Below are 12002 nucleotides of genomic sequence, written 5' to 3' on the forward strand. Positions count from 1 at the left end.
AATTATTCACTGTTCATAATGCTGTAAATATCTAAAGAATATTACATTGAATGGGGAGAGAAATATTTACATGACAGCACAACTGTGTCATTATGTACAACAAATTTTACAAATGGGTCAACATTTACAGCCATATTTAGATGAACTAAGCCCACTCAAATCATGTTTACACGATGCATGCATAAATGAGTCACTTTTACAGCAACTTTCAGATGAACTAAACTAAACTAAACACCTTCCCACTTTATACATGAACTGAACTGAACTGAACTTCAAAGAATAACAAGACATTTGCACTCGCACCTCCTTAATATTCTTTTTCATCAAACCCCAGCTGGTTGTCTCAGCCTTCTTCCTCCTGTCTCCCTTCCATGTTTATATAGGAGTCTCTAAAGTATTTACATCCCATTTTAACAGGTTTCAACACAGATGAGGTCATAATTTAGGCCTCTCTCTTCTTAAGAACATGGTCAAATTTTTTTTGAAAAGATGAGACCTTCACCCACTGGTTGCATCCAATCTGTTCATCCAATTTGCTTCCCAGCAGTAAATCAAACGAAGCCAGAATAGATAGTCCTGTATCATCTTTTTCTTTTTCTTTTTCTTTTTTCTTTTTTTTTTTTTAATTTTTAAATGGCTTAAGATCACAAATTGTTTTCTTCTTGGAAACAAGGCATTAGCGTCCGCGTGCAACCAATATAAATCCTGTTTATCAGCAGTTCTGAAGAGAGGACAGCCACTGTTCCATGTATTTCTTGCTCTCTGCTTCATGGAAAAGTGCAGACATAATCAGCTTACAACAAAACATAAAGCAACCGAAAAGAAATTAACACATGTCGCTACTAATTTAGTATTATTCAATTTGGCCAGAGAACAATCATACCATATGAAGTCAGTACGAAATCAAACAGAACAAGGAAACTGTAAATATTGCCGCAGAGGCCCAAAGCAATTAGAATATAATTCGGTGAAGTCTAGAAGTTGGGTTTGATTCTATCATTCTGAACTTGTCATTATTATCAGCTCTAAGCCTATTTGCTCAATCAGTTCTACAGATAGAGAATAGATTTAACTACTGGATTGGTTTCCAATGATCAAAATCACTTTTAACTAACGGCTCCTCCATGTCTGGAGTTTCTTTACTTGCACCAGAAATCGTACCAATCATTCAAGAGATCTTTACTCATCACTTTACTACATAAATGTACATAAATTTGTGTTAGCTCTGCTACAAGAAATGCAAACAAGGATCTGGTGACACCCTTTTCTTGGAAACAAAGATAGATCCTTCAGTTGTTCTTCGATTTGCCGATATCTTTCTAATGCATAATTATCCTATTGGGAATGTGTCAAGTAATATTTCTTAAAGATGAAGTCTCACAATGACTCCCGAGCATGATTCAGAAAAGGAAATAGTATAATCATCCTAAAAAAACTAAGGGTCTATGAATATGAGATAACAATTAAATTACATAAAAGTTTTTTCTTGTTTGGAATACGGACCTGATGTACATTATTTACATTATAAGTTCGATCGTGGGCAATGAAATTAAGCTATCATAGGAAATGAACGAAGTTAATGAGTTCACTATTTACGAAAGAGGACTAGAAGATTATTTTGGGAGGCAAAAGCAATAACTAACACGCAACACAAATCGAAAGGCAAGCTTGAGAAGAAACAACTCTTACCAGTAGAAAAGCTATCGCTGATGTTCCCAACAGCACTTAGGACACTGATCTTAGTTTCATCCACAAAATCATTGTAAATGCGTGCATAACATGGAACCAGCACTGCAAAACTGTTATCCGAGTCATCATCGCTCTGGAATCCAGGTCCATGGGGTTCCGACCATCCAATTGACCAATCTGAGTCATCAGACTCAGACCCTGAAATGCACCCTCCATCAGATGGAACAAGAACAATGTCATATTCCCTATCAATTTTCCTCTCTTCCCGACTATGCCATTTCCGTTTCACCCTTCTAGACGAGGATGATATGTTGGCCCCATTAACTAAAGAAAATTTTAGAGTATCTGTTTCCCGGTTGGCTGTATCTAGTGAAGCATTTAAAGAAGAACCACCATTAGAGCTTTGAGGTTCTTTATGCTTCCCACTACGCAACCACCACGAGAGTTGGGGAAATGCCACAGACATGTGGGAGTTTAATTTTCTTCACCAATGAGTACCAAGTTCCTCCAAAGAAATATAAGCTAATTACATGCAGATTCTAAGGTCTCAGACGAGAAATAGAGCAGCTTTTCCCTGTTAAGCATAAAATAGTAGGAAGAAATTGATCAAATTTCGAAACGACAAAAAACAGAATTACTGCAAGATTGTACATGTTAACAAAAGGAATAAACAAACAAGCAAATTCCATCACATCTAATGTAGCATAGACTAAAGGCCAAAGTTTTGAATGTATTCAAAGGATTCCGCAAGCTCAGGAAGGAAGAAAAGAAGAGAGATAACACGGTTTTACCTTAATTCAAGCCATGACAATGAGGAAATCATCTCAAGGTTCTTCAAGGAATTTGGCCAATTTTCCAGATTGTTATAATCAAGATAAACAGCCAATCATAAAATTTTCTAAATCCAGTTCCCGTGGCATCTATGTAGAAACTCCCACAGAATTGGAAATAGATAAATCAAAACAATAACCACTACCTAGACAAAATCGAGCTGTATCCGAGAAAGGAAACACGGTTTTACTAAATTTATCTTCCTCAAAGTTCACGATTAAAGCCAACAACAATCCTTTTTCCCCTCTTTCATTTGAGAGATTGCTTCTACTCAAGAAGTCGGCCAGATTCAGAGAACCTATAATATAATATTGTTCCTACCTTAAAAAAAAGAGGATAAAAAAAAAAAAAAAAAAATCACGTTCTCTTAATAGGTTTCAGATTCATTCAAGCACAGAAAATGTAAAGAAACAGACAAATACCTCTAAATCATTCGAGCTCTTAAATCCAAACACAGATAGAAACCTAATTCAATCTCTTCCTGAAGCAACCTCCTCCCACTAGTAATTGACTTTCCGAAAACTTGCTTTTCAAACATTGCAACCGAAAGTAACCAAAAAAAACCAGGAATCTTGCGCAAAAAGCGGCCAAATGCACAAAACAGACGCACAATCAATAATGATAAAGCAAAAACTAAAGCTGAAGCAACACAGAAAAGAGCTACCTCAACGAACAAATCTCGAAGCAAAGGCTCTTCTCCAAACCGACGATTCAAAGGTAGTCGAATCCAAATCAAACACCGAAAATCTCAGTGAATCGATCGCCAAAAATGAGCGCAAAATTGGAGAAGTTTAAGATGAAGCCTTTGAAGCAGTCGATGGGCTCCTCCAGTAATCATTTAACGCCAATCAAATTTCCTAAATTAAAATATTCAATTACGTTTACGTGGTGCGAAGGGCTGCAACGAGGACTTTATCCTATGCAAGCAATATCCTCCGAAGTCAATATAAGGGTAACACGTGGACGGTTACGATTCATAGAATAAAATGTTTCTGAAGAATCCACGCCATGGAGGAGACTACATTTTGAATACTGTAGATTTGGGTGTAGAGGAAAAGAAATCTAAGAAACTTAATGCCAGGTCGGATATATATGCTGGCTTGCTGGGCCCCGCGGTGGGGTGCCTGCCTGACTCTTTAAATAATGGCTCTGAAAAATATAATAAATAAATAAATAAAATTATTATTTTAATTGTCCAAATTTAGTACTTTCAACAAAATTTAAATTTGTTTTTATTGAAATGGATTAAATAATAAATAATTTTCAAGGAAGAAAATATACTTTTTATATATTTATAAAAGCTTTTTTTTTTATAAAAAAAAAAAAAAAACAGACTATTTTAAAATTTTATTTTAACTAAAAAAAAATTAAGTTATAATTCTTAAATGCTTAATTAAAATAAACTAAAATGACATGTCGTCTTTATCGATTTGGTTCGATAATGAATAAATTATATTATTAAATTTTTTATTTTTTAAATTCAACTATTACAAAGAGGACCGTCAACTATTAAAATCAAAATTAAGCGTTTTTTATCCACTGAATTATAATTAGATTGAATAATAGTTGTAATTTAGGTTTGACAATAATTTATTTTTTTAGATTATAACAATTTAGTCCTTAAACTTTTAATTTTATCAAATTGAACTCTAATTTTAAATAAATGTTACAATCTTTGCCCGTATGTATAATTCGAAATACGATTTAATGAAACTTTAGGGTCAAATTGAGAATTACATAGAAATGGAATGTTTGTACCACTGTTGTCTTAGTCACTTTTGCCTTTGCCTCCCACAATGTTCCAAAGGGCGCGCACTTAATATATATATATTATTTGCCATAAGTTTAATTTTTTAATTAAATAATATTCAATTAAATTATTATCAAAAACATTATTCAATAAGCCATTAAAAGGTACCTTTATTAGATGCTATACTTATTGTTAAAAGTCATTATATGCTTATTAATTATTACATGTTATATATTTGTTGACTTTATTAAGTTAGTTAATCAATTGGGCGGGATAGTATCCTCCACCCTCTCGAGAATCCTAATCTAATCAAAAGACGAACGACCCCTACTGAAAGGTGAGTATTGAAATGAAAAAGACTTGTAGACTCATGAAGCTAAACGACACATTTGAAAGCTATAGGTGTATACTCGAAAGTGCTTTTGTCAACATATGCACGGAGCCAAAGCTCACATTGTTCATCCACTGACCCGAGTCTTTGTCATTAAACAAAAAAAAAAAAAGTGGGTCTCTTGTCCCCTCAGTTAGTGAACATATGTGCACGAAACCGAAGCTAACTGAAGTATCTAGAGATATTTACACAGTGTAATGTCGATACTCGACTCGAGCTCGAGAAACAAGAAAATTCAAGCATAGGCTTACGTGGCAACGTACATATTACTTCCAATTTCCAAACCACATAAAACTCACTTAAATTATTATCTGACGTGTCAAGTAAATCACAAAAAGAGGCTTATCCCCACTCTCCACTTACTCGGGAGATTTGTACTTAAATTGTAATTGGGCCCATATGGGCCCATCTGGGCCCATATCCTTCTACTAACAAACTGACAACTGATTACTCCCAATAGACTGGGTAAACGAAAACCACCACAAAAAAGTAAATAAATAAATAAGAGAAAAATAATAAATAATAAATAATAATTATTGAAATCTGATATTTTATTTTTTAGGGTGTCCAAAATTCAGAGCTTTAAGAGAACTAGAGACATTGTATGGTGGGCCTTTGAGGCCCAAAGTTATGGGCCCACTCTCCATATAATTAGAGTTTCTTCATCAGGACAATCATTTCATGCGGGCCCACACTCTCATATCCATTAACCAATCTGTCATGCCACGTGTAACTCAGTTATGACATTTAAATATTTTGATCTCATCCCTTTTAAATTATTTAAATCCTCAATAGTTTAATTTTTAATTGTTTAGATATTATTTTTTATTATAAAAACTACCAACTCATTAGTTTGAATTCTCCTATTTTACGTGTTAAATTTAAAAAACTAATCCAAACTTTATGAACAAAAATATATATTTCTTAGGCAAATTCAAACTTATTTTTAATTCAATAATTAGAAGATTAATATTGCAATATTTTATCATTAAAAAATTAAAAATTTAACCATAATTTTAATTCTTATATTTGGAGGTGGGAGGAGAATAATTTTCTAAAAATTATAAAAAAAAAAATGACCATTGGCATTGGTATATATACTATTCGAAAATGTCAGCCGATCAGTTGGGCCGTAGCCTGTAACCCACATTTTTCTCCCTCCTTTTATTCCCTTATTATTATTATTATTATTATTTAATGTTTTAGGGGTAAATTGTAATAACCGTTCAATCATTTTGAATCACTCCACGTGTACGGATTTGATTCCCTGATCAACGGTTTTCTCAAAATATTCTTGCGCCACTCGATTACATATTATTAAATTTTTTATTTATTTAAAATTCACTTTTCACAAACCATAAATATTAAGAAATATATATATATATTTCCAAAATTTAAAGGCTAATTTTTAAAATTAAGAAACTTAAATTGAATATTTAAAAATTAAAGTCTATAAATAAATAAATTATAAAGTTTAATCCATAAAATATTAAACGAAATGAACCTAATTTCTAATATGCTCACTGACAGTTATAGAGAATAAATTTTAAATAGGTTTAAAGTTTTTTTTTTTTAAATAATAAATAAAATAAAATATTAAGAAAAAAATAATAAATTTAAAAGAATAATGGACCAGGTCATATTCCATAGTATAGCACCTGGTCGGAACTACTTGCTTTTTTTTAAAGGTGGGAAGTTTGCCATTTATTTGTTGAGCTAAAAAGAATAATAATAAATAAATAAATAAATAATATATATATATATATAACAATAACAAATTTTAATTAAACTAGAAGTATTAATGATTTTATTTTATTTTTATTTTTTTTAGAAATAACTCGAGTAACATATACAATAATTAAATACTTGTAAAAAATTAAATTAAATAAATAATTTAATGGATAGAGACACAAGTTATTATCTCTAAGTATTGATGATTGGAGAGGGGAGAAAAAAAAAAACCTTACTTACTATGGTGTAGAAACCTCTCCCCAGATACATATTAAAATTGTGAGGATGATGACGATACATAACGGGTTAAAGTGGACAATATCTACTAGCGGTGAGCTTGGACGGTTACAAATTCTATAAGGGCCAGACACTGGGCGGTGTGTCAGCGAGGACGTTAGGGTCCTAAGGTGGATTGTGAGATCCTATATTGGCTAGAGAGGGGAACGAAACATTTCTTATAAGAATGTCAGTCAAGTGTGTCAGCAAGGACGTTAGGGTTCCAAGAGGTGGATTGTGAGATCTCATATTGGCTAGAGAGAGGAATGAAACATTTCTTATAAGAATGTCAGTCCTGTGTGTTAGCGAGGACGTTAGGCTCCTAAAGGGTGGATTGTGAGATCCCATATTAGTTAGAGAGGGGAAACGAAACATTTCTTATAAGAATGTCATCCTAGTGTGTCAGCGAGGACATTAGGCTCCTAAGTGGTGGACTGTGAGATCCCATGTTGGCCAGGGAGGGAAATGAAACATTTCTTATAAGAATGTCAGCCCGGTGTATCAGCGAGGACATTAGGCTCATAATCAGCCGGGTGTGTCAGCGAGGACATTAGGCTCCTAAAGGGTGGACTGTGAGATTCCATGTTGGCCAGAAAAGGAAACGAAACATTTCTTATAAAAATGTCACAATTTTAAAACGATAAGACTGACGACGATGCATAACGGATCAAACACATACAATATCTATTAGCAGTGGACATAAACTATTACAAATAGTATTCATTTGAAGAACTAAAAAAATCGATACCAATTGCCTTGAGTGATCCGTGATGAACTAATACATTAATCGTTCTAAAAATTAAAAGAAGTTTGCCCTAAAAAACAATGGTTAATACATTAATTTGTTGTGTTATGTTTCTTAAAATGCTTTTGTTGTTGGAGTAATTACAAATTATTAAAAGATTTAAGAACAAAATTTGGAATAATTATTTTGTAAGTGAATAAATTTTTGTGGAAGGACTTATAAATGTGTTGAAAGTGTTGAAGATTTTGAATGTTTAAAGGGAATGAAGAAAAAAGGAATCAGATCAGGGAAGTATCTTCGTACAAAAGGACACCAATAACTTCCGGCGACTGAACACCGTTCGGCAGAGTGTCAGCAGCCCTAGGGCTGTAGCGCAGAGCCGCCAGATTCTTATAAAAACCTCCCGCTCTCAGTTGCTTGATTCTGTGCTCGCTTCATACAGATATGACAATACTCGATGTTTCGTCCGCCGCTGAGGCTACCGGAGAAACGTCCGCCGCCGCCAAGAAGCCTGAGGCCAAGGAAATTAAGCTATGGGGCGGTCGCTTTCAGGAAAGCGTCACGGATGCCGTCGAACGCTTTACGGAGTCGATTTCATATGATAAGGACCTTTTCAAGCATGATATCAGCGGCAGTCGTGCTCATGCATCCATGCTTGCCAAGCAGGTTGTGTCTCTTCTCAGTTTCGTTTTGTGGTTTTTGTGAAGCTCTATTCTAGGAATGTTTAGTGTTTATTTGTGGCGTTCTTACTACCCTAATGTGACCAAATCACGATGATGAGCTGTGGATTTTACTCAAAATTGATCTATTATGTCCTGGAGGTTTGTTCAGGTGACATGCGCATTCATGATAATCGCTCTTGGTTTTGGTTGCAGGGCTTGATGAGTATCAGTGACAGAGACTGTATTCTTGCTGGTCTCGATGAGATCGAGAAGCGTATTCTAAATGGCGAGTTCGTCTGGAGAGCTGATAGGGAAGATGTTCACATGAACATTGAAGCTGCACTTACTGATTTGATTGGCGAGCCTGCCAAGAAACTGCATACTGCTCGGAGTCGCAACGATCAGGTTGCGACTGATTTTCGCTTGTGGTGCCGAGATGCTATCGATTCGATCATCGAGAGGATTAAAGATTTTCAAGTTGCGATGGTAGATTTGGCAATTAAGAACAAAGGAATTATTGTTCCAGGTTATACACATTTGCAGAGAGCACAGCCCGTCCTACTTCAGCATCTTCTCTTAGCATTTGTTGAGCAGGTATTGAACTACTGTTTCAGCTCATCATCTTACATTGTTGCTGAAATCCTAAAATTACTGGTCGCTTTAGTGTTGTTACTGTTTGCTGCATGCTTTCTAGAGTCCTGGATAGCGATTCTGAAAGGGTTGAAATCACTTTTGTTAGGTTCAAAATCACTCCAATACATGCGTTTAATTTTGATTGTATCAAAATTTGTTTAAAAGTTTTTAACCAAATATTCAATGAATTTTGAATGATTAAGAACATATTTGGGAGTGATTTTGAGCTTGACATTTTAAAATCACTCTTAAACATTTTCTTAATACATGCATCCTTAACAAAGAAGATTGTGTGTTTATGTGATAATTGCTCTGCGGAAGCTTTAACCATTTCACTTGAATCATCAATCCTCTGTTATAAAACGTTTTCCATATATTTTAACTTGATATGCTAAGATATTTCTTCATCACATTCATAAACTCCCTTTTAGAGACTCGTAACGTGATGGTTGCTTATAATACAGTACAAAATTCACCATTTGCTGAATGGTTTATCTTTTTCCAAGCTTTAAGTAACTAATCTTAAGTTAGGATTAAAAATTATGCTAGTATTTTACTCCTACTAAAACTGATTCGGGTCAAATGTCGTTACACGTTTTGTAGCTCGATAGGGATGCTGGTCGCTTGCTTGATTGCAGAGCTAGACTGAATTTCTGCCCCTTAGGAGCTTGTGCATTGGCTGGTACTGGCCTTCCGATTGATCGATTCATGACATCAAGTGCATTAGGATTCTCATCGCCTTTGAGAAACAGGTCTGTCGATTATTTTACTTACTTGGTTGTTAAAGATATGTCGGTTATTTTACTTACCACATAATGTTCTTTTAGACTTTTCAATATTTGAGACTTTTTATCACACAGATTGTGATGTCCCACATTGGTTGGGGATGAGAACAAATCACCATTTATAAGGGTGTGGAAACCTTCCCTTAGCAGACGCGTTTTAAAGCCTTGAGGGGAAGCCCGAAAGGGAAAGCCCAAAGCCCAAAGCCCAAAGAAGACAATATATGCTAGCGGTGGATCTGGGTCGTTACACAGATTATATAATTTAGGCGTTTGATAACCATTTTGTTTGGTTTTCTGTTTTGAAAATTCTGCAGGTTTTCTCACAATTCTTTTGGTATATTTTTCACCATTATTGAGAACACATTTGTTGAACTTTAAGCCAAATTTAAATACAAAATCAAGCTTTTTAAAAAACAACTTTTATAGTTTACAAAATTTGATTCGATTTTTTAAAACGTTTTCGAAAAGTAGGTAATAGAGAAAGAAAACTATAGACGGAAGTAGAGTTGACAACCATGATTTTAAAAAATAGAAGACAAAAAACTAAGTAGTTGAAGTATTTTACTTGCACGAATGGGCCTTTGTAGCAGCAAGTGGCTTATTTTCTGTTGCATATGCTGGATCAAAACATATCCTTTTTCATCTGTATTTCATGTCAAATGTTTCTGTAGTTCCTTTTATTTATTGTTTTCCACTGACCCTGCTGAATAACTTGTAAATTTTGTCGTCTCGAATAGCATTGATGCTGTTTCGGATCGAGATTTTGCAATGGAATTTCTTTCTGCCAATTCTATTATGGCCATTCATCTTTCTCGTCTGGGAGAGGAATGGGTATTGTGGTCCTCCGAGGAGTTTGGTTTTATTGTGCCTAGCGACGCAGTTTCGACTGGAAGTAGCATAATGCCTCAGAAGAAAAATCCGGATCCAATGGAGCTTGTTCGTGGGAAGTCCGCTAGAGTCATAGGTGATTTAGTAACCCTTCTATCATTGTGCAAAGGACTTCCTCTTGCATACAACCGCGATCTGCAGGTTTGAAATTTTGATTTCCTTTTCAGAAAGCTTCTTTCACCTTCAACGACACTGAATAATCTGTTTGTGTTGAGACAGGAAGATAAGGAACCCGTGTTCGATAGTGTTAAGACGGTTTCAGGGATGCTTGAGGTTTCAGCTGAGTTTGCGCAGAACATTAGTTTCAATCAGGATCGAATTAAGAAGGCCTTACCAGCAGGTCATCTTGATGCAACCACGCTTGCGGACTATCTCGTGCAAAAGGTTAGTATGACTGCTATTTACTTTTTCTTGTTAGAATGCTTATGAAAGATCATAAGCATGCATGTATACTGTTTGAGATAGTGGTTTAGGTCAACAAGCCTTTTGATATATAAAATTTTACGAACTCTGAAAAATTGAAGCAACTTTAACAAGGAATTGTAATAATTTAAATCTTAAACTTTCATAATTGAGTGAATCAATGAAAGTTTAATTGAGTGAATCATTTCTCTTTTTAATTTGGGTGATTTTGTGTTAGATCATTAATAGACAATTATAATTTGGAAAAATAATAATGGTAAAACATAATGTGTATGGAAGTTTTTCCCACAAAGTTCGTGCATGAAGCACCTATATATTTCACTTTGTTTAGGTTAAACAAAGATTCTTTATAGGGACCCCTTTTGTTGCAACTTGCAATATGCTTTCATAAAATTGGGGTTTTAGATGAGCATCAGGTGAACAGCTTACAAGTTACGACCACGTACCGACCCAATGGCCACTTGGTCGGCTGAATCTGCTCATTGTTTAACGTTAAACTTTCAAGCAGCTTCTAATTTTCTGATTTAATTTCCCCTTTTTAACAGGGCATACCTTTCAGAACATCTCATGATATTGTAGGCAAGTCCGTTGCCATGTGCCTTGGAAAGAACTGTCAGCTGAAGGACCTGAGTCTCGCTGAACTCCGAGCTTTGAGTCCAATCTTCGACGAGGATGTTTACGAATTTCTTGGCGTTGAAAATGCAGTCAATAAATTTTCGTCGTATGGCTCCACAGGATCTGAATGTGTTGCCAGTCAACTCGAGTATTGGATCGAAAAACTTGGCATTAGTCAGTAGAGATTAGGCTAGATGAGAGAGGCTTTGAGGCAGAGTAGAGCAGAATAAAGCAATGGGGGCAAGCCAACACAGTATTGATGCAATGAGCATCTTGAATAATCAGTTTTCCTAGCATTTCTCTGTTAATTAGTACGTCATTTGGATTTCTGACTTTGATCTTTATTTTGAGCCTAAATTTCACTTTACAAGACTTTCTAGTGATTATGACAATTCCATCTTCGGAGGCATTCCACTTGCAAATAAGAACTTAAAGGACGAAAAGGAAGCAAATGAAAAGATTGATATAGGGACAACGAGTTGGGAAGTCTTAAAATAAGTCTTAAAATAACTCAATTAGTTAAGACATTTCCTTTCAAATAAAAGGTCACGCATGATAAAACGGAAAAATACATGTAGGAGGG

General features: G+C 34.8%; 2 protein-coding genes across 5 annotated transcripts; one reads left to right on the plus strand and one right to left on the minus strand.

Annotated features, from left to right (window-relative positions):
- Window positions 1-28: 28 nt before the first annotated feature.
- Window positions 29-3389, minus strand: LOC111804795 (uncharacterized). Of its 4 annotated transcripts, XM_087128086.1 has the most exons (5): window positions 3185-3389; window positions 2943-3091; window positions 2481-2841; window positions 1690-2263; window positions 29-765 (listed from the first exon to the last, which is right to left on the minus strand). In XM_087128086.1, exons 4-5 carry the CDS (start codon window positions 2153-2155, stop codon window positions 713-715), a joined length of 519 nt encoding a protein of 172 aa, XP_086984212.1. In that variant the 5' UTR covers window positions 2156-2263; window positions 2481-2841; window positions 2943-3091; window positions 3185-3389; the 3' UTR covers window positions 29-712. The 4 variants fall into 4 exon arrangements, with proteins under 4 accessions (XP_086984212.1, XP_086984211.1, XP_023545351.1 ...); XM_087128085.1 differs by lacking the exon at window positions 2481-2841; XM_023689583.2 differs by lacking the exons at window positions 2481-2841; window positions 2943-3091 and having other exon boundaries at window positions 3185-3388.
- A 4260-nt stretch (window positions 3390-7649) lies between these two features.
- Window positions 7650-11828, plus strand: LOC111805874 (argininosuccinate lyase, chloroplastic). Its single transcript, XM_023691145.2, has 6 exons — window positions 7650-8079; window positions 8289-8669; window positions 9312-9460; window positions 10231-10522; window positions 10601-10765; window positions 11350-11828. Exons 1-6 carry the CDS (start codon window positions 7858-7860, stop codon window positions 11599-11601), a joined length of 1461 nt encoding a protein of 486 aa, XP_023546913.2. The 5' UTR covers window positions 7650-7857; the 3' UTR covers window positions 11602-11828.
- The last annotated feature ends 174 nt before the right edge of the window (window positions 11829-12002 follow it).

This window comes from Cucurbita pepo, chromosome 11 (genome assembly GCF_057944985.1).
Source record: "Cucurbita pepo subsp. pepo isolate OVF chromosome 11, ASM5794498v1, whole genome shotgun sequence".
In the NCBI taxonomy this organism is placed as follows: Eukaryota; Viridiplantae; Streptophyta; class Magnoliopsida; order Cucurbitales; family Cucurbitaceae; genus Cucurbita; species Cucurbita pepo.